Here is a 24,156-nt window from a genome sequence, read left to right on the forward strand (position 1 = left end):
GTAGGTTTTCAAAAACTGTTAAAAAGCAATCTAAGTCTTTTGCAATGCTTAAAGCAGGTCTCTCAACACATAAATTGTAAATATCATTTTCATATAGGTTTCAAATAAATGACAGATGTAGTACATTTTTATTACATTCTAAATGCAGCATTTTAGAGGTTGACATTGAAATCCTTTCCTCTCTTTTCTCTTTTCCATGGACCTGTTGTTAAAAGCATGACTGCTCTGCCAAAAAGTCTGTGTTTTCAAAGGCTTTTAATTCCTTTTGTTCTACTGTATGACCGCACGCTACAACATGCACTGATGAGATTGGTAGCATTTCATAGCTATCATTTATGTCTCATCCAAACCTGCCGTAGTCAATAAGAATGACTTTACTAAGCTTCAAATCAGGGTTTTATTTGGGATTTAGCTTTAGCTTCAATTCATGCCTCAATTCACCGTGTACTTCAAGCAAGCAAGGAATAGTCAATGTTGTCATGTTCCACTTCTACAAAACAATGGTCAGATGTACTTGACAGGTTTTAAGTTTAGGAAATATAACAAATTCACAGGCTGTAAAATTAGAAACACCATCTTACAGACATGCAGCAAGAGGAAATTCAACTAATCTGATGTTTGTTTATTTCTTCAACATTCTATTAAAGCAAAGAAGCTCTATAATGAGATTACTCCATTTTATCTCTTAATTGTATCCAGATATGCAAAACAGATTTACTGCTAGTGGCTTGTATACAGCACAATATTTTAAAGTTAATTATGAAACAGCATTACTATTGTCACACAATGAAATACTTATTCTTACTGTTATGAATCAAGACCATTTTCTAAAATTAACTGTAATTACCTTTTTAATTGGATATAAACCCTACTGAATTCTGAAACAGCTAGTTATATAAATATAATCCTTTTATCCAGGATGATATCAGCATAAAATATTTTAATTAAATAGATTGCAAAAAAAGGGAAAAAAGAGACATTAAGTAGTTTTCCATTATTAAAGCCAGCTGTTCAAGTCTTGAAAGTATTCAAATTTTTATTTTGAACACCTGAAATCTGCCATTGTCCATGTAAGCATGCATACACATCCTCCCAAAACAGTGTATTAATAGTTTAATTGTTCATTGAAGAGTAGTTAGCACCTGGCTTTTGTTTGTATTATTCCACATGAAGAGAAAAGCATATTAAAGTATTTACCCTCACAAATCCCCAGGGCCCAAAAGGTCTAGCAGTCTTTTCATTGCTTATGTATATAATACAATAAACAATTTTAAAAAGTTAAGCAAATAGTTTTAAAATAACATTGTATCAAAGTTCTTCTGTTCAAAACCATTGGTGAGTAGATGGTGAAAATCTTTACTTGATCTTTCAGTCACAATTATTTAATAATTTGAAAAAATACTGTCCCTACGCTATAATACCTCATGTATCTTGATCACACAGCTCATCAACACAAATTAAATTTCAGGTATTTATAAGCTGGTACTGCATACTAAATCTAACATTTTGCACACATTTCAAAATACATGTATAAGCTCGGTTTTGCTGAACAAATATTCATAATAGGAACAACTGAAGTCTTGACCACAGACTAATCACAGCTTGTTTGCAAGTCTTACTTGAATATGGGATACCTCTTCCCACTCTCCACTTAGTGGTAAAGGGACAAGGAAGAGGCACTTGTTTATTTCAGCTGAATGTAGCAGCAGTTTAAAACTTACCTGAGTTCCAGCCATCTTAATGAGCATTATTTTTCAACAGTATTATACCTGTATTTCATATACTTGCACATCCAAACCAAATTATATTTACATGCACTATGGTAATTGAAGCAGTTACATGTTGATGAGCTGAAATGAATCAGAACTTCCAGATAAGATAAACCAATAATATCAAGTATTTAGAAGGAAACATCTTACTTCTTATTGACTTACTTTAGTAAGGACTTAACTACATATTAAATTGCCAGTATTTTGGTGGAAGTTAAGTTAGATTCTGATGCTGATTCTACATTTGATGAGATATAATCCAAGTATTTTCATGTATCATCCAAGTAATTTCATGAATAAATATTGCAGCATGCATATTTGAGACTACCAAGAAATTTTATTTAACCAGCAGCTCGCCACTAGAAAAAAAACAATGCTTCATGTGTTTTTACAATAATCTATACTTTCAGAAGCCAACTCTGTTCAGATCATCCTTCAGTATCATTATGCAACCAATAAATATTTATGTTAACACTTAGCACAGTCTATAAGGACATTAATTTTCTATTTATTTAAAGAGCCCACATTATCTAGGAAGGCTCTTCCAGTATTTCTGTGATCTAGATTTCATTGCAGATATTATTCACTCTAAATTTAAGCCTTTTATGTGCACGGCAAGTGTTAAATTATATTGGGTTACTGTCTGTATCATTCTATTTTTACTGCAGCTCTTCACAGATTAAGATTCAAATCCTTTGAATTTAGTAGGATTTTGACAGTAATTCAAGCAGTGCAAGTCTTAGCTCTGTCCACCTAATTGTGACATTTATGAATTTCTAAGCTCTGTATGTGCCTATAGAAACTGTATTTACCTGCTGTGTGAATCCTGTCACCAGATCCTTGACAGCCATCCTCATCATCACAATCCCCGCTTGACTCCATCTCTTCACTTCTTCCGCCCCCACTGCCAGCATCTCGGGAAGCCCATCTTTCCAGTTTTAATTTTGCCTTCTCAGCATTCAGCTAAAATAGAAGCAGCAAAAAACCAACAATGGTCAGAGTACTTAAACAGTTCCTACCTCTGGTGACCAAGCTGGGTTTATAAAGCAACAAGTACTTTCTCATTCACTTTCAAGAACTGCACCTCAAGTTAGAGGTTTTTTCTGGCAGTGATATCCAAATATTTTGGAATAACAGACTATACCATCAAATTTTCTCCACCACAGATGACCAGGGACACTTGTCATCAAACTTTTAATTGAAAACACCACATCTACCAGTATCATCAGAGGGAGCTGTGGTCCTGTAGCTTTTCCTCTTGCAAACAACAGTTTGGAGATTGCTGGTTAATGATGGTACAATCTGCCAGCTGTCCAAGTACTTATTGTGGGTTATTTACAATTGAAGACCACAATAAGTACTTGACAATCTTTGAAGATTTGAGGGTATTTGCTACTTTTCAATATGGGCTTGGTCACTTGGAAACCTTGGCCCCTGGATATGATTTTTAAGATAGTGTCATTTAAGATGCCTGTACCAACTTCAAGTTGTTCATTAAATTTCACTTGAAATATATTTCTTGGGCTGAGTATAGAATAAGAAAGCCATTTTTAAAATAAATCTAAATATATCATACTAGGTCACACTTGCTATAACAACATATTTACTCCCCAAACTCATCTTTTTGACCTTTAGATAACTCTTTCTCCTTCTGTCACCATGAACAGTTGTCTACTGTGGGAATAAATTATTTTTCAGTTCACTGGTAGTTCCAAAAAATGAAAAACACCATTTCATTTTCAGTGAATCTAAACCCAGCCTACCCAGGGAACAACAAGAGCAGCACTATTTGGGAAGAAATTAAGTAACTGGCTTAGACTAATACATTCTGTTACAAGGCATTCGTCAAGGAAGGCATTAATTCAGGAGAAACTTGAACCTGTCCCCACACCTGAGAGGAGCACACACTCACTGAGCTACATGGCACCTCTCCTGTTGGAGCTGTGCCATTTTTGTACAACATTTCAGAATGAAGGTGCTCCACGTTCCTTGGTGGCCACCCTCCTCAACAGCTTGTATTTGTTGTTGCTAGTGCAAAGCATGCTTCAGGGTATTAGAGAAGGTGGGACAGCTTCTGCAGAGAAAAGCCCCAACAGCTCAGCTTCCCCTACAGCCCAGTGATAGGGAAATACCCTGACTCAGAGTAGACTTTTTCACAACCTGGCTCAGTTGCCCTGGTTGCTATCAAGTTTCCATTCCCTCATACCTATCACCCCCATTTTGTGAGTGACTACCAATTTATTTTCTGAATCTTGTTGGAAAATTACATTGGGGGGTGTTGTTTTTGTTTTTAAGTGATGCAATGAGCCATTCCAGTATTTCTGATTGCTTCCTTCACGTAGCTGAAACTCAACCTACAACGCATACGAACATTGTTTTGAAAGGCAGCAGCTTGTTTGTCTCCTTTTCAGAGTTATGAAAACCTTGTTCATGTTAGCTCTGCTTGTATGGTATGACAAGGTACAATTAGGACCTGTTATTCTAGTTATGCGGAAATATTTTAACCAAATGGAAAGAATCTGTAATGCTTCTCAAAGTTGGTCAGATTCTGGATCTATCCAATACCCTTCATCACAAGTATCTTCCCCCCAAAGTATTGCAGATCCATTTCAGGCTTTGTGATCTGCTTTATCCCAGAGGACTGTGATTATTCTTGGTACTGAGCAAAATGTATTTTGTAATGTAGCTACTTTGAAGATTCAAACACATTTCACACTAAAAAGGAGGTGGGCTGGGAGCTGGGGGAGGAACTGGAGCACAGGGCTAATACAACTGTATTAACTGGGTTGAAAGGATGATGAAGGGTGCAGGAATTTCTCTGTAGTGGGAAGCTTTGTGTGATAGTCTCCTTCTTCTTCAGATACTGTGAGCTGCCATCCTCCACTCTGGGGCTGACAAATGCTTGGATCAGTGCAGCAGAGATCCTGTTCTATGGAACAACAGATGCCAACTTCTATATGGCAGAACTCAGGAAATTTTTTCACCCTTTCACTGAAGAGATCTGTTTGCTCATTCTGAAGACACAAATAACTTCACACTGCAGTGGGAAGATCAGTAAGTGGGAGGAGAGGGTATGGACTCTAGTGGGGAAGTGCATTAAACACTCCCTAATTGTTACTGCATGACTGTTTTTAATAAACAAGTTGCTTAATGTTGAGCCTCATTATTCACAGGCGTAAAGACTGATGTCATGGCAATACAAAACAACATTTTGTTAAACAATTGGAAAAATTTGCCTATGAGGGAGAAAGATAACTCAGTTCTTTCACAGATTTATTGTGTCCTGACCATATTAGACTCATTCATTCTTCGTTATAATCCTTCAGAATGAAAAGAAATAGCTACGTGGTGAACAGAACGGATGCAAAATTTAATAAAGGCTTTTAATGATTGTTTGCCAGTCAAAGCAGAAATGTTTACTGCTTGTTAAGGTACTCCTTCTTTTAAAAAATTTGATTTCATTCAGAGCCTAGGGCTCAATCCTGACCTCTGCTCAAAACAAGTAAATACTTGAAGCAAATGTGCACCACTTTCTTGGACAAAGACCAAGAAACAAGCTCAGCTTTTCAACATGGTGCACTGCAACATTTCATAGACTTCTGGGTTCTTACAGTCTTCACTACAAAAAGAGATTTAGCTGTAGCCCAGACCTGCATCTTTTGCCCATATTAATGAAGGCGTACCCAGCTCCTTCTTGGCTTGCAAGGTAGAGAGGGCCATCAAATTACACAGAACCCTTATAAACAAGTTCAACATTACCACTTTAAGTCAACTCAGGTGTGACCTACCAACCCTTTTCACCTTGTATACCCTTTCCCAACCTCTCCCAATTACTTTTCTGTCTGTGGCTACCATTCACCTAGAACAATGGACCAGAGCCCAACTTTGTGCAGAGATAATGGTTTCTCTATAAATAAACCCATTCCAGGAGATGAAATAGTGTAGCCACTTGAGTGAGGAGCTCCACTCACACCATGCAGCCCTGTTGAGAAGTCAATGTCACCACTGCATACTGACTTGTGATCTAGCACCCTTCTCTTTTTCAAATTTTGAAGGAACACTTGTCCTTTGGCCACCACTACATGACTTTAGTGAGAGCTATGTTTTAGTGCGATAGCAAAGTGTATGCCAGCATTTCTCTATCTCCTTTTTTCATAGAATCATAGAAACCTTTCTCAAAGGCCTGAGATTGCACTGAAATAGCACAGACTGCATCAGGATGGACTAGGATGGTGGAGCTTTAGAAGATCATAGTGAAAGACATTAACCTTCGCTTTTTATTAATCTCTGCTAGGTCCAGAAGACGGGTTGTGGACAGGGAATGCCTGTAATGCTTTGTGGCTAGAGGACTGAGAGGTCTCCAACAGAGAAGCTGGAGGTCATATGAAGGTTCAAGGCATCTTCAGAGACAGCCATGATCTGTTAAAAAGCCTGAACAATTCTCCTAGCTGCTGCCACCAATCACTAAAACTTTCTGCTTCCCCACAGATGGTTGTAGAGAGAATCACAGTCCCTTGCTCATATTTAACACTGGAGATCAGAGATTGGAGTCAGTCACGGCATTTCTATTATTGCTTAAAACCCACTCTTAAAACAAGCCTTATTTTGCTGACTTATACTCCGCCTGCTGATGCATAATGCCATCCGGCCATGTCTGGCAACTCTGCACAATAGTTGCTGCCTGGGAGTGCAGTGTCTTGATGCTGAGAATTGATGCTTTGGTTAAATGATTGCAATGGACTTCAGGCTGGGCACTGGAACTTGTACCTTTACCTTCACAAAGCAGAAGATATTTGCTGCCTAAGATTCCAGAAAACACTGGAATCCTAACAGCTTAAAAATTAAGTCTTCAAGTTTTTGCCACATCTGAAAGACAATTTTTTTTTACTCATGAAAAGGTTATATAAATAGATCAATAAGTTTTGTACAGCCCAACTGAAAACTGACTCAAATCAGGAATTTTCCCAACTGTGATAGGCTTTAGATCAGGTTCATAAACCTCTAAAGGGTTTTTGAGAAACTATACCATCTTTCTGTGGGAAAGCTTTAGTATCTGTATCTGATTCAGCTGAAAGGTAAAAATCACGTGTTACTATTCAGCTCTGAGTCAGATACAGATGACTATCCTCATGCATTTTATTTATTCCAGCAAAGGTGCCAACCTTAAATGACATTAAAAAAAATAGTTCTGCTGACATATGGTTTTATGGAGAGGAAAGAAGTTATATGAGAATGTTTGCTGTCTTTCTCCCCTATTAATACTTCATGATGTAGCACACGCATTCCTGGTTACATAAAAGAGTCCTTCAGACTTCAGAGGCTTCAAAGAGTATGTGACATGCAACCCCTGAGCTTTCTACGATGAGTCTAACCCTAACTCTCACTCTGACCACAGGTGTGTTAGAATGTAAATTTATTCTCATGGTTTTTCATGAAGGCATGTTCAAGTTGAATACTTCCACACATTAATTAAATAATAACTGTTTAGCCCCATGAAAACTATTTGATAAAAGCACCAATTTCAACCCCTTTCATTGATTAGTCTATTTTCTGAGGGGTCATATATGCATGTATATCTGAGAGGATGACTCCAAGCTGTAGGATAATAAACTCATTTCATCAGAAAATAGGTTTTAAAATTATATTTTGCACCACAGTTTCAGACTTTTCAGGTCAGTGAACACAACAATGAAAATCTAAGAGAATACACTTTCTGAATAAAGCCTTTTAAAGTTGTGTGCTTGGAATATTCAGAGACAAATCCCATACAATAATTGTTTCCTGAGGGATTTGTTAATTAGTTTTCTATATGATGGATTTCAGTGTGAATGCTTTTCCTCTCTGAAAAGATAGCTTTGAGGTGAAATCTGACTTCTGTCCACTCATCATGTGAGCACACGTATCACTTGCTGGTGTTTCCACAGTGATCAAAAAATGACTGATTATGTACTGCATTTAGAAATTGTAAGCTAAGCGGGATCTTTTCTCAAGGTACTTACAAGTAGTTGCCTTTTAAAAAGTGCTTTAGTGACATAAATATGATTTGCAGAGACAAAGCGTTTTGCCAGCTTATGCACAAATAATGTACAAAGCCTAATCTTGAAAAGAGTCATAAATGACTCAATCCTTCCATTCATTTTTTTCAAAAATAAAAAAACCCCCATCCTTTCTAAACCATTATTAGGTCAGAAATGACTACAACTGAAAAAGACAATGCGCCTTTGTTTTTAGCCTATTATATACATTTTTTGTTAGGGACTGACATATTGCTTTAGGCATAAAGCTACATTTTACTGGTGCCTTGTGACTGAGCAGATGTTCTGTAATTTCACAAAACAATAGCAACATAACAAATTTTAGACATAACTGCCATATATATGCTTATTCCAAGTGGGTCCTCTCCTTTGAGATAACATTTATGGTTAATTTTCCTCCACACATGCTCTAAGCTCCTTTTTAAAAGCATTTGACAGTTGCTTTTGCTTCTTCTCTTCACATTCATCTAGCATTCATATATTACAGCATAAATAAGCAAAATGAACTTATTTGTCTTCAATTTTGTCAGACATTTTCTTTGGTTTGTTCTTCCTTTGTCTCTACTTCATAGAAATCCAAAAAGGCACGATGCATTATCCTCTTCTAGTTTCTTCAGAAAGTAGTACAACTCAAGGAGGTAGTACCACTCAACTCTTAAATCCTTTTTTTAGCTTAAGAAAACAGACATCTAACCTTCTGGAGCAACTGACACCCCCAGAAGGTTTCCTTCTGCTGTATTTATTCAGATACTTACAATAACCTTTGCATAACACATCTTGCTTTACAAGTCACCTGTACAATATTAGAATAATTTAACTGAACAGCTATACATAATTTATGCAACATGGTTAAGGACTGATAATGGTTTTAAAATTTTATTCACATCTCTCCTGACTAGACCTTTTCCAACTAGGGAGTTGGACCAATATTGGTAGATTCCTTTGGTTTATGTTTTTCTCTCTAGCCTAAGTACCTCGCAGTTACTTACACTGACATTTGTATCTCTTGTCTATGCCAATGCTCCTGGTATACGTGTATATATATATATATATATATATATATATAAACTGAAGGGAGAAGGCTCTCTTCAAGCACATGGAAACATGCAGAGCGCAAGTCTCAGACTACATGTGCCCACAAAGGGAGGACTGACAGCCTCCTCTCCTCCTCTGCCCCAGTGTTATCTCCACTCGAGCTACACACAGCATTTTTAAAGTTCTTTTTCCCTTTCTGATAATTTTGTTTTGTTTTGTTTTCTTTCCTTTGTTTTACCACCAAGTTTCTCAGGTTGCCTGAAAGCACTTCCATAGTTGAAATGGCCCATGCCTAGAATAACCATGCCAGGGTTATTCTAACCTGTAACTACGCACGCATCTCTCCTTCTGTATTTGTTCATTATATTGCAGCTCCCCAGTGAGTCGTCTTTTGGAGAAATATCATAGGTTTCTGGTTGAGGTTATCTCGCAAAGATGATGCAGAATATACACTTGAATGATGAGTGCAATTCTGAGTATTTTAACTATCACCCAAATGTTGAAGCAGCTGCCACCCCCTGCTCCTGGCCCCCTGCCCCAGCTCCACTGCTCCCAGGTCCACAAGCGTGGAGGCAAAAGTGCTCAACTCTGACAGCAGTCCCCACCACCCCATGGCTGCTCCTCACCTCCTCAGGAGGAACAGCGGAGGCCTGGCAGAACAGGCTCACAAGACCCAGCGGTAGGAACACAGTGACCTAAGGATTCCTTAGGATTACAATATGTTGTGGGGTGAATGACATACCTGCTTCAAATGTGTTTTACGTGTTGTTTTTTATATTCTGCTTCATTCTAAAATGCTTTTGTTCAAAATATTTTAATTATTTGACCAACTCTCCTACTGTGTTTCTGAGCATCTTCAGTACGAGCTGTAAGTCTTTTGGGAAGGTTAGGACTTGCTTTCTGACTTTATCCATCTTTTCAAGCCAAATAGCTGACGTAATTGGTGTTTTTATTTGTTTTGGTTTGTTTTTTTCCCATTAAATCACTAAATTACTCCTTTCTGAAACAGCATCTGTATTCCTCCAACGGATTTAGCTTCTTGTGGTTTCTGTGGAAGTCTCCTGCAACCATTCCTTTATCTTCTATATATAACTTTTCCTCCTAATTTTATAGCCCTAACTTCTCCACATACACTTCCCAATCCTCTGTCCTTGAGGCTTTGTATTTGCATAAGTCTGTCTTTACCTGTGATTACTTTTTGTTCTTCTAGTTTATGCAGATTGACTTGTTACCTTCTTCCTCATATTTTTATTGCCAGACGACACACTAGATACTTAAGGATCTGCATTTTCATTTACCTTTGAATACTTTTCATTTCCCCTCTGTGTCCTTCTTCTAATCTGGCTATTTCCCTCTGACTTCCCGTATAGTCCACTGCAGATCCATACTCCACAGTAGAGAAACTAAAAGCAATTACTTCTCTCTCAGTTGATTACAAATGTAATAGAATTATTTCAGCAGGAATCTAAGATGGCTTTTAGAGATTCACCTTGTTATACTGCAGGATTAATGCTTCTTTTTTTTTAATGTTTATGGTTTCTGTTTTTCAACTGTTTATTAAAGGTGAGTATATTTCTAGAAGAGTGCTAGCACCATGATCAGCTTAATATTCATTGAATTGAATTACACAAACTACATATGTTCTCATATTTACTGATTACACTGTGAAGAAGCGACAAGAATGTGCACCCACAGGATCTTATCGCTATTAGCAAAAGCTTCATAATAACAGTTCGGGTAAACTGTCACCCAAAAAGTATTAATTGTGAATGATATAAAGTGAGCACAAATAAAAGAAGACTTATTCTAGTTAATGATCTGTTTTAACCAAGCACAACAGCTGTTTAAAGAGAATTAACAATTTGATTTGAATTCAGTAAGTCAGTTGGGTCAAGGAAGCAAGCAGACACCTATCCTTGATGTCTTATCTTGGTGTTGGGCTGTAACTTTTTGGTATTATGTGATGCACCAAAGAAGATCTTTCTGACCTGATATCTAGTGTGCCTAACTTAGACGTATACCTCAGGTTAGTCCCTGCCACAGGCACGAATTTCACCTTTAGACAGTTAGTTTAGTGTAGTCTTTTCCAAAAATAAAATCTGCTTTTTAAATTGCAGTACAACATGTAGTTTGAAAATAGACCATATGGCTAAAAAACCTGTCGTGTTATATTAAGACTTTCTGCATCTTGTTAAAGTTAAAAAAAAAAAAGTAAACAATTGTAATAAAAATGTAAGATGAACATCGTAATTATTGGTGAAGAGTATGCAGGAGTCACTTACAAAAGATCTTTGACCCTTCAAAATAGTTCATTTTGGGACAGTGGCTGTTTGATACAAGAGCTTCAGAGTCAGAGAGAGGGTTGCTGAGAGTGCCAACAAGGTACTCAGAATGACAGTGTCACCAGTTCTTGTGATGTGGCCCCTTGCAAGAAAAACGTGGGCCACAACATCTCTAGACACGCATGCATGCTGTGCGTGCACATATTAGATGGATGATGGTGATATCACTAGTGGGAGCTGCCCTTATTTTTTATAATAATCACAATAGTGCACTAGACCAGAAGGCATGATTCTCTGCAAGGGTAAGTGGCTGGGAGATGAACACACCATGTCTCTGCCACTCTGAGATACAAAGGCACGATGCCAGACCTGGCAAGCATTGCCTCCTGTGCTCTCACAAATGAGTCTGTTCTACATTGCTTACAACACTATTTCTCCATACTTGGAAAGGAGGAGCTTTAAGTGGGATAACTTTTGCAGAGGGTTAATAACATGACCAGAAAAAAAATGAAGAGTCTTCTCTGAAAGACCATGGCTTGCTTTTCCTAGCACAAAGAAGACTGGGAGAATATGATTATTTTCTATAAATGTATTTAGCCTCCCCCTTAAATGTGGAGAGATCTCTGACAATAAAACTAGCATAGAAATAAAAAGAGGGAAAACAGGCTTTTTAACTATCAGAGTTGAGTTTCGGGAGCAGCCTCCCAAGAGGAAGATGGGGGCAAAAATTCACAAGCATTTGCAAGACCTGGCTGAATAAATTTGTGAGTAAAGTTGCCTGTGCTGTCAGTGAGCTATATGTGATATTTCAGGAGGTCTCTTCCAGACTTCCATCCTGTGTCTCTACACTCTGCTAGTTTCTAATATTAGAAAATTGATTTGTAAAATCAAAATCAGAAACCAGAACCACTCCCATTAGCCATTAGGAGTGTTATTTCCTTGCTTGTCTGATTTCTGTATGGGAAAATTGTGTCCACATACCAAATTATGTCCTTTCTTTCCTCTAGGCTAAGAATGAAGCCTCTTAGCTGTGCCTAAAGTCAAAATGTGGCTCAAAAAACATATTAATTATTGCTAGGGCTTAATGTGGTTTACAAATGTCCTGTTTAACAAGGAGCTCTGACTCATCAGGTCTTGGACTTCTAATAATAGCCAAGAACCTTCTGTCTGATCAGACTTGGGAAGTGTGAAATGAGAAGTGCTTGCAATCAGGAGGCTGGTCGCACTCCATCAGCCCTTGAATGGCACCCTTCTGATAAGCTGCATGTTTTTATGGGTTAAGTGAGTAAACAGTGGCCAGTCTAAATTGTCTAAGGAACAGAGCCAACCTTTCTCCTTGCTTTGTAATCAGACAGCAATTACCTTTTGTATTTGCTGAAGGAAATGTTCATGACATGCTCCAGTGCATGTTAATTCTGTTTCATGTTCTTGGATAATTATCTGTTTTCAAGGTCTATGTCAGTGAAGATAATTTTCATAGTACGAAAAGTTTGACATTTCATTGGAAAGACTTGTGAACAATCAAAGCCTCTCCTTATTTGGTAGTGCTCAATGGGCCCAGGCTTTAGATTTGATGTTTCATGTTAAAACATGACAGAAGCAGTGGTGTGTTTAGTCTCCACACTAAATCCCAGCAACTGAGCACTAAAATACAATACGAAACAAAATATGAAAAATATGCTAAGAAGATGGATAATGATGTTTGTCATCCATTTAACATGTGCTGATATTGGGAGCTAAATCGCAAATTACTTACTACGTAAGCTAACTAGCTTTAATAACACTGCAACCCAAACCCACGTTTAAAAACAATCACACTGTCTCAGTGCCACCAGACTTCTCTGAAATCTTTAATATCACATTTCTAAATGTGTTGTATTATTTAGAAGGTGCCATATATGTACAGAAAAAGAAAGGATTGGAGCCTATGCTGCTATGAATCAGCAAACTGAATTTGGTGGAGCTGCTCCAATGTATTCCACATGAAGGACCAGCCCAGATTTTTTTCATTTGGGAAAGCATGATGTTGTAACAAAACAGACAAGCACATTTCATGTTGCATGAATCTGACGGAAGAAAAGACTCTCTCTTTCCAGATGTTGTACTTGCATGGTTTCATGGTAACATTTGAGGACATATGATTGAATGTTTTTGCTAAGTCATTTTTATTCAAAAAGGGAAGAAGAGAGAAGAACAGCTATTTCTGCCAGCAGCAGCTGCAACTGAAGCCTTTTTTCTATGGTTTTCCTTTTCATTGGTGGCTTCCCATGGAGGTTCTCTGATGTCTCACAGAGACTGAGTTCACAATACAGTGTTTTTACCACTGAGTCTCTCTCCTCTACTCACAGAACTCAGGATATGTTAAATTTGGTTAAAATTGGCTAAAGGGTTAAAAAGATATGGAGGGAGTGGCAAGGCTGACAGGCAAGGACACAGCAGAGCACATTATATAAGCTGTGTTTGCTTATGAAACCAGGTTAAAATGTGTCCTGGTTTCAGCTGGCAAAACTGTTTGCCCTGGTATAGAGTTAATTTTCTTCCTAGTAGCTGGTATAGTGCTGTGTTTTGGATTTAAGATGAGAATAATGTTGATAACACACTGATACTTCAGTTGTTGCTAAGCAGTGCTTACACTAGTCAAGGACTTTTCAGCTTCCCATGCTCTGCCAAGTGCACAAGAAGCTGGGAGGGGGCACAGCCAGGAGAGCTGACCCAGAGTGGCCAAAGGGCTATTCCATACCATATGGCGTCATGCTCAGTGTAGAAACTGGGGGGAGTTGGCCAGGGGGCAGCGATCGCTGCTCAAGAACGGGCTGGGCATTGGTCAGCAGGTGGTGAGCAATTGCATTGTGCATCACTTGTTTTGTACATTCTTTGATCATAATTATTATTATTATTTTCTCTTCCTCTGCTGCCCTATTAAACTGCCTTTATCTCAACCCACGAGTTCTACTTTTTTTCCCCCGATTCTCTTCCCCATCCCACCAGGAGGGGGGAGTGAGCGAGCGGCTGTGTGGTGCTTAGTTGCCAAACGGGGTTAAACCACGACAAAATGCAACGTCAGGGCAAACAAACAACGGGCCTTGGCAGATCACTAGTAAAATTTCTGGAGAGCAGGAAGAGTTGCTTTGCCTGACAGCAGCTTTGCCTTTCCCCTTGTGGGTTTAAATTCTGTTCAGGCTTGGAACAGGCACAGTAAGTAGAAAAAGGTCAATGCATTGGTCTTCGTGGACTATCATCTGCTCCTATTGCCTTCTCAAAAGCCACTAACAAGATAATCTGATCACAAAGATCAAAAGCTCTCTTGTGGTGCACTAGGGAAATTGATAACTACATTCTCCTGTACTGTATATACCTACAGTTCAGGGTTGGGAACTGGCCCGCATTTACCAGAGATGTAAAGTGGCTTTGAAAGTCTGTCTTTATATCTCATTCACACTATATAAAGGAACCACTATTTCCAGGGAGAGGACTGAAATATTCCGAATAGGGCTCTAGACTTGTGCTAGTTTCAGCACTTTACTGCAGAATTCATTCAAGCAGTTTCAGCACATACATGCAACACTCATTTGTCCTGTTGTTTTACACTTACATTTTACCCTTCTTATTTCAGAATGTTTTCTCTACAAGTGACAAAGTTCTCATTTAATCAATTAGAATAATTTTCACAGAAGACTCTTCTGAGATTTCTGAAGTTTATCCATGCCATTTTTCATGTCACCAAAAATTTTAAATTAAATTAAAATTAAAAAATTAAAATTAAAACAATCATGTTTTAATTTTCTCCAATGATGGGTCTAAATTAGATTCTACTCTTGTACAGCTCTGTAGACCTTACCTAAATTTCAAGCAATGTTCAACAAGAGCAAAGAAAAGAGGTCAGCTCTACTAAAGAAAAGAGAGAGATCTGGACTGGAGCTGGCTTCTGTTATTGCAATGAGACCTAGTTTGGAATAGGTGAAAACCCAGCAAAATGACCTAAGAACTACCAGTGGAAGACAGTCAGTGTAAAACAAAACATTCTACTGATATTCTCTTTTCCCCCTTCTCAGCAAGATGCTTTTGCTCCCCATTTCATTTGCATTTAATCCTTGCCAGCTTCAATGCTTACTTGTGACCCACCCATCTCTTTTTTTGCCTTCTCGTGGAACAGCATCCTCTTTCCTGCCTAAATATGGTCATCAATTCACCTGCGCATGATGATTCTTGGCCACTTCTGCTTGAACGTATTATTAGGTTTTACATGTGGAAGCTCTTCTTCCATTTGAGGTTGGTCCCTCCTGGACCCGTAGCAGCTCTGTCCAACAGATGGTTTTCTCCTCCTTTTGTTAATTTACTTTGAAGGCCTGCAAGGACCGTTCAATCATCTCACTGGTTTCTCTTCCTCGCCTTAAACCTCTGAAGAAAGAAACTTGCCTACTTTTTCATTTTGCTCTCCCACAGCTTTTGTACAACTCCGAATCTTTCTTTATGCAGAGGATTCTCAGTGGAAACAAGGAGGAGCCAACCCCAGTGATCTCACCACTGACCATCAGCCAGTTTCCCCACAGTCTCGGAACTCCTAGATAGGCTAGTCAGCAATACATCGCTCTAGATGAGAAATGTGGACTGGAAAAGCTCAGACATTTTCATGGGCAGGTATGTTATTGAGGAACCACTAAGACGGTTCCAGGAAAGCTCATATTCTGCTTGTAAAGCAGTCCATGTGGGCTGCCTGCCCTGCCAGACCTGACATACTGCTGACTCCGGCCTCCTCTGAGTGAGAGGAGAGACATGATTAATATCAAGTGCTGGTATTTTGTACGAATGTCTTGCTTTGCTCCCATTTGTGGCCTGAAACTGCAGCAAGTACCAGTCAACACACACATGGATAAGCTGTTGCCTTAAAGCAAAAAGCTACAAGTGAAAGATGCAGGCTTTTAGAACTGACAGCAAACAGCGCACCCAGATCAGCCTGCTTTCCTGACAAGGAGCTACCACTGAAATGAAGAACAAGTCGTGGCACGTCTCATTTACATACCAACTCAGGAACAGCCTGGCTTGCTGTACATTCAACCCCGCAAGCATTCATGCGTTCACATGCAGCTCTGGAAGGTGCAATTGTTTGTGATGACAAAGGATGATCTAAGCAAACAAAGGCAGACTCCCATGCACTTGTCTTCTCATCCTATGTGTGAGCAATCACATTACATAGCCTTGATTCTGCCTTGGGCATTTTCCTAACCATGAATCATGAAATACAAGGCAGAGATGGCACAAAGAGACTATGAAGAATTCACACTTCTAGCATACTTCAGCTGCATCATGACTTCCGCTCCTTCCCAAGAGCTCAGGCATGGCTGTGCTGAGTCCTGAGTGCTGGCCACTCTGGCAGCAGCCACACACACTAGTGCTGACTGTAACTGAACTGGAAAGTAACAGGAGTCCCTAAAGAACCACTGGCATGACTACTATATCTGGGGGAGTTGTTTGGTCTGGGTCTTTTACATATTTCTGAGGTAATACAGCTATATTTAGCTGCTGAAACATAACATGAAGTATAGCAAGAACCCCCACTGTGCGTTTGGTCATCTGATACTAATTATGCATGAAAAAGAAGGAATCTCTCTTCAGTTTAACTTCAAAGACAAGGCTATGCTTCTTACTGTCAAGTAAGTAGGACTTGCAGTGATACTCTGTGATTACAACTGCAAGGGGCACATCTCAGTGGGAAATGTAAGGCAGCTGGAAAGGCTCAACAATGCTAAAGTTTCCTCTCTCTCTTTTCTCTTGCTAGTGTGTAAGTTATGGGGCAGAGTATTGCTATTTATTCAGATTACTCTGATGTTGTGAATGACTAACTACCAAATCAAAGTCTGCTCTCCAGTTTCAGTGAAGGTCATCTCTCAAAACATTTTCCCTCATTAGTCCCAAGCCCTTCCCATGTCGTTACAGGGGTAAACACAGAGACATGGTCACCAACACACTCACAAGTACACAAAGAGAAGGATCCTACAAGCCTATTTATTTAGGAAAGTAGGCAAAAAGCCATTGTGGAAATCATGTTAAAATCTACCTCCACCATAAAGCTCTCTATTGTGCTTTATGTCACCTTCCCCAGAGCTTTACTCGGGCTTGTGTATGATTGTAAGCTCTGCAGGGACTGCCTACTTGTTCGGATTTACTACCATGACAGAGGGCTGTTCTTAGTTGGTCCCTTATTCCTTCTGTAATAAACATGATTAATTATAATAATTAAAAGGATGTCCCCCTCCTTTTTGTTCTTTCATTACCGTACAGATGGGGGGGGGGTGTGTGTTTGTTTTTTCTATGCTGGGTTTTTGTTTTTAAGCCTGATCTCACCACCTCGCCACTACAGTGTATACAGATCAGACAAATGAAATTTTAGTAAGGGGAATGGTGCTTAATTGTGCCCAAGTTATAAATCACGTTTCCTCTTACCCCCTTTCATTTGACACGCTTTACTCCAGGTAAGTTATATCATGACTACACATATTACAAATCTTATTGTGAATATTTAAATAGATGGTATCCGAATTCGCATTCACTTCAGATGTTTTTTGTTAAAAGAGAAGGCAATATGGAACCATAATGAAGGACTTTCTTGTCAAATCTTATCTTCAAGGAGGCTTGGATTAATATGAAGCACACAGCTGAGGTATCTGTGTTTTGAAGTGCTTGAGAGACTCTCTTAATTGCCGCAATCTGTTGTGCCTCTCAGATCTATTTGTGAAGGTGTTCAGCATGGTGTGTGTTTTGCTGATGAGCTATTCTTTGTCTTGTAATGAAGAAATGTTTTGTCTTGTGTCAGATATTAGAGCCACTGATATTTAAATGTTTAAGAATGGGAAATGAAAGACTGAATACTAACAAAAGAACGAAAGCAGTTATGACAACAGTCGTTAAACATCGTAAGGTGGTGTTTTATTATTTTATTATTATGTTTTGTTTACCTCCCTTATGTTCATTAGCCAGGAGCCCAGGAGCTTTCTTTCAACAGATCCTCTAGTCTAATACTTTCTAGATAAAGGCAGTTTATTACCACCATGTAAACTGTCTTCCTATGGTGTATGTTCATATGTTTTATATATTCTTTCTTTGGATCTACAGTGGATGTTTTACATTAGTGGCCTCTCTCAAAAGTTCCCATCTTTAAGATTTTTCTAAATGGTCTTGATACAGTGGAATATACGGCAATAATTGATTATTCTCTCTGATTCTTCTTAGTATTCCATCGAAAATGGGAATTTATCTCACAACATGGCTGGAACTACCTTTAGAGCAGAAAACTTTCATAAATGTGATATTTTGTATTAATAATAAATCATATATGTGTTATCTCCACAGTAACCTAACACTTAAAATAAACGGCCAGTGCAGAGCAGACCAAGTCACTGTTTACTTGCGTTATTGTTTGTAAGGAAGGGGTAACTAAGTGAAGCAACCATATTTTGCTATAATTTTCGTGAAATCTTCCTTCTCCCTGTTAAACTTCTCCCACACACTTCTAATTAGTAATATATATCCTAGATATACACACTGGGGCTTCTCCTCAGACATTTATCCCATCTCTTTATTCCATCTCTGCCATGCTCCCCCAGGTTCATGTCTCCATTCCCCTCTCATACCACTCTGGGCTAGTTCTTCCCCTTTACCTGATCTCACATAGATACTTTATTCTCCCTACTCGCCCTGTCTGCAAAGCGTGCATCACTGCAGTCTGCTTGTCGTATCTACTGTAAGTCCTTTTATTCAGCTATGAAAGAATGCAAATACTCAGGCTGCTGATCTAAAGTTGCTGCCCTCATTAACTTTTTTGTACTACAACTCGCTTTGTATAGTGTCTTCTAAATTGAGGTGTACCTGATATTTGGAGCATGATTTAATCTTACTTAACTCTCTGGAAGTTACTGCAGCTTGCAAGATCAGAACCAAACCACTCACAGGCTACTCATTTTCAAAGATCATATTAGGCAAGAGGTTTTTTTATTTCTCATTTAAGTGCCAGAACAGCCAATGTAAGGTGAGGGATAATGATCTACCTCCAGAACTGTGTTTAATATTTAATAACCCATGATCACTATTTAATTTGGACCAATCCCATACTGTATGCTGTAGAGGTCTCTCTCTACTGTTCCACATCTGTTAAATGTTTTAGATATTTTCGCTTTATATTTATGTAGTTGAGATGAAGTATAATAAAGCCTGTTAAAATCAAGAGTGTATGAGGTTATATTGGGTATTCTGAGAAAGACAGATTTAGCAAGCTTAATGGAAACCATTCACTCCTCTATTGAGATGTCAGAGTTGTTTCTCACAGTTTTGCACATTATGTTTAACTCAGTTCTTTCCATCAAAGGCAACTGATGTCTTCTAGCAACACATTCAGACATGGTTTCCTTCTTAGTTCCAACTTCTCCAGAATAAATTAATACCACAGACAGTGGCATGCACGTGAAAAAGATCATTCCATATGCAAAATGACATATCTATAAAAACGTAAAGGAGCACAACTTACTGTCTACATATACTGGAATTCTCCTAACTTCCTTCTGGGGATCTTGTTAACATTTGACATTTGGGCAACACATTTCCGTTATGGCTCAAAACTCTTTATGTGATTTTTCTAAACCTTTAATCAGTCAGGAATGTCAGGCTGGTTAACACCACAGTGATATGTCATTTAATGCTCCACCTCATTTTCAGCAAACTGTTCCACAAAGCTTGAATGTCATTAGGTGGACAGAGCATTACAAATTTGTCTCTGCAATTAGGCTTCTGTCCACAATTCTCTGTTGTCAGTATTTTCTCTAAAATGGAAGCTTTCATTCTCAAGAAAGACTCTTACCCTCAAGCAGGACACCTATCTTTACCAAAGGCCAACCTCCCTAACGATATGCCAGGTAGGTTTAGAGGACTGAAAAGAGAAGTATCCTTAGATGATGTTCTCATGGTTACAGCTGTGGGCATTATATTCTCAGGAAGCAACTGAGAAATGCAGACCCAACCAATAAAATTTGGTAACAAATCCCACCATCATTCCTCACTAACATACTTTAAAGTGATTTCACTAGCCAGTAATACTACTGCACTCTATGCAAGTCCTAATGATTAAACTGGATTACACAAACTTGGAAACAAGAGCGATGCTACAGCGAATATCGTGCATAGACAGGGGGGTAAAGCAATAACCCACTAAAAAGAGACACATATCTACTATTTCCTATAATTTACATTCTTAATCTTTAAACCAAACTTCTACTCTATTTATTTGTGCAATTAAGCACATTATTTCACTGGCTATGCACAGCTCTTGGAGGATTTAGTCAAGCTCTTAAGCAATTCTGAAACATACTGTGCATATTTGTCTAAAAATGTGCCCTAGTTGTATAGCATGGACAGGTAAGAGACTTAATCAGAAAACAAAAAAGCAAACGTTAAGGAAGAAATGCTCTCAGGGGACAATAAAGCAAGGCAAAAGGTACATTATTGCTCACTGAATTACCTACACAAGCATTTGCTTTCTTATTACGGCATTAATCTGCACGTGTGATACAGGAGTCAGTAGCATCAATCCTTTACCTTGTTCTGCAAGAAACCAGAGTGCTGCATGACACTATTGGTTTCTGCCCCCACCAGCATGTGACAGCAGCAGTATTCCCAGATTTTGTGCAGGTCAAGAGAGTATCTCTGGTAGAGAGAGGAGGATTTGTTTCCCTCTCTCTTACAAGTACCATGTCAGACAGTTCATAGAAATTCACTGGACCTCTTCCCCGTGTCCTGAAATTTCTTCTCCTCTCCCTTCCCATAAACCCAGAATCGTGCTAGCTAACTTTGGCAATGGCCCAGTCCACCTTGATCGCTACAGCCCAGGCCCTTGTATTCTGTTCCCATTCACATCAGGCTTTACAAAGCACTCTCCACCCTCCATGCTACTGCAGGAGGAAGGGCTGGATTAAGGAAACGCAGAATTATACAGGCACACTGGCAAAATACCTCCCTGACACAGCCTCCACATTGCTGTCTGGCAGTGGAAAGCCACCTTTGCAGGACTAGGTTTTGGCCCCAAGTAGAGAATAAGAAAAATATTTGAATCTTGAAGATGTCAAGCACAAAAAGGAGATAAACAGCATCTGCACTTGATAAAATAATAAATGCACCAAACTTTTCAAGCTAGAAGCTTACTGAACGCAAAGCACAGCACCACACAACACAACCTTCCAAAAGAGAATTGTCACCTCTTGATTTATACTTGCAATATCACATCTTTCCTGCATGAGTTTCAAAGTGTATGATAATGTACTACAAGTCCTCAGAGCCAGGGTGAACTGCTGGATAGCTGGCTCAGGATCAAAATGATCAGCATGCCATAAAAATGGCCACACAGCTTGAGACTAGGAGTTCATCTAGCCCAGCATCCTGTACCTGACAGTGGCACAAACCTGACACTGCTCCTTGGCAGTGCAGGCAAAGTGTGGTTTGTCATCATAATGACAACAGGCAAAGGACTTCATTCAATCCTTGTGGCTAGCAGCAAAATAGTGTGGTGGGGAACATTGTGGGACAAAGGATAGACTGGGAGGTGTAAGAGAGCTTCAGGGAGCTCTAGCTAGGAGCTAGAGAGCTGAGTGGGGCTCCAGAGGGATGACAGTAGGGCTTCAGGAGGCTGTGCCTGGGGTGTCTCTCTTTCTTCCCTTTCATTAACCTACTGCTCTCCCAGCAATCAGATCTAGCTGAGGGATTTCTTCCCACTGTGGGACTCTAAGGCCAAATGGACTGGACATGCTGGGTAGAGCTGAAGACCATGAGGGAACTGCAGGCTGGAATGCTACACCTCCAATATGGTTTTTGAATAACGTGGCTCTCGGAAACCTACACGTGAATAAGTGCACCTTTTATCTGTCCAACTGTATTGCTGCATCCCTTAGTCTTCACATAGCCACTATTCTGAGAGGGAAGGTTTGGCACAACAGTTGGGAGCTTCCTCTCTTGCAGGCACAGCAGCACAGAGCTCCAGGTGGGCTGATGATATGGGGCCTTTTGGCTGTGCTGCTGCAACTGGGCTACTTCCACGCTGGGGCTTGCTTGTTGGAGCACAGTCTGCACAACACTGCAGCACCCACTGCCACCACAGTGGAGGCACTTGAACACCTGGCTATCAACGCGCCAGACACACTGGGGGTACCTCCTATATGGTTCTTTACAATCTTTAAGCACTGTTGCTTCATATTTGGTCCTGCTGATGCTGCAAAGAACTCCCACTAAGGGGGTGTTAGCACACACTGAGAGACCAGGGAGTGCGCCGTGGATATGCCCGAGTCCTGCTGACAGAGCACACAGTTGGGAGCCGGGAGGAAATGCAACAAAAACTGTCCATTTGTAATCCTTGATAGTTCACATTAAAAAAAACCACGGGAGTACAGGAAATGCCTGACTGATAGTGTAAGCACTCATGTAAATTTGTGCAGGCTGGCAGACTGATTTTCATCATTCAGGCTGGCTATATTCTTTGAAGATATGTCACTTCCCTGGATGTATGCAGCTGTGTGTTTGAAGCTCACACTAGTTGGACAAAATGATTTGTTCATGATCTTAATGTTTAGCCCTTTCAGGGAAAAAAATTCCAGCACTTCAAGCTTTTGTGAGTCTGAAAGGCTCATTCAGTTTTTAAGGATCTGCCCTAGCTTTTTTATTACGATTATTTATTTGAAGCCTGAACAGGCAATTTGATGAATGAGAGAGAGAGAGGGTGGGAGAGAAAGCGCACAAATAATAGATTGTATATAGTTTTACCAATTACCATGGAACAGTCCTCAACCAATTGAGAAGATTTAATATTTTTGATATGCAATTACATGGGGTTTCTTTTACGTTCTTGTTGCTTTTCTCTTTGCTTATTATTAATTATTCCATTCAATCTCATCAGATTTTATTTTTAGGACCTGATCCTGATGTTCTTGCTTACATAGAGGAGTAGTTACTCTAAGTAGCTTCGGGAAACCAATGCCCTGATCCAACAAAAACAAAGCACTGGATTCCAGACCTGGAGGGATATTCACTGCATGCAAGGCTGCTATGCAAAGATGTTGAATTTCTCACCCCTGCTTCTTCTGTGCATACTTTTACAATTTTAACCCTCTACATATGCACATGGTTGATTTCCTCCCTTGCATCTGAACAGTCATTTTAATAGCAAGGCAATGTTTTTTCAGCAGTGTCAGTAGCTGCCAACCCTATTCTGGGAAAGGTGGTTGTGATGTCTCTCAGTGAGGCAGGTAAAGCACAAAACATCACATCAGCTGCTCACGGTGAGCCCAGAACAAGTCTGATTTAGTTGATTCTCCATTTGACTCACTCTGACATAAAAACGTGGAGCTTCGTTCTTTCTAAAGTGATAGATTTAGATGGAAGCGAGACCCAGTGCAACTCCTCCTTTTCTGATGTAAGTACGGCTGTACTGATTTCACTCAGAGGATCTATCTCTACACATTTACACTGCTGACTTCCCCATATGATAAAAAATATTTTTAGAGTACTCCTTACCAAAAAAAAAAAATCTCTGGGAATCATTTAATAAAGAATGATAATTCTTTCAGAGCTCTTAAAGCCAACCTATTCCACAGCAAAGATATCCATTCAACATTTTTCTGAATTTAAATGTTTTGTTCAGGACAATCTCTATATACAGCAATATATCACTTTTTTCATTCCATATTTTCCAGAGGATTGCTCTATCAGGGACTGTGAAATTTGGGCCTGAAAGCATTGGCTATTTTTTGAAGCTAGCCATAAGCCACTGGGCTACTAATTTATTTCTTAAGCAAAACCAGCACACTCTTCATTTAAGATCGTTCAGCATCCTCTTGATGATGTTACTTAAACTGCTAGAAAACTTTAGCTACTCAGTAAGTTTTACACTGATCGTATTTTGCCAGTAAAACTTTAAGTATTACATAGTTTAAAAGACATCTTTCACAGCTGCTGACTGAATATTAATATGATTTTTTATTTCCACTAGACTCCATTAGAATGTAA

At 39.2% G+C, this 24,156-nt stretch overlaps 1 protein-coding gene across 2 annotated transcripts in view; it reads right to left on the reverse strand.

The window, feature by feature from the left end:
• LOC140653919 (glypican-5-like) overlaps window positions 1–24,156 on the reverse strand; it is a 406,660-nt gene that overhangs the window by 98,530 nt on the left and 283,974 nt on the right. For both annotated transcript variants that reach the window (XM_072866654.1, XM_072866655.1), the window contains one exon: window positions 2,582–2,732. In XM_072866654.1, the coding sequence (XP_072722755.1) occupies window positions 2,582–2,732 (151 nt within the window). The remainder of the gene's footprint in view (window positions 1–2,581; window positions 2,733–24,156) is intronic.

This window comes from Ciconia boyciana, chromosome 7, assembly GCF_034638445.1.
Source record: "Ciconia boyciana chromosome 7, ASM3463844v1, whole genome shotgun sequence".
Classification (NCBI taxonomy): Eukaryota; Metazoa; Chordata; class Aves; order Ciconiiformes; family Ciconiidae; genus Ciconia; species Ciconia boyciana.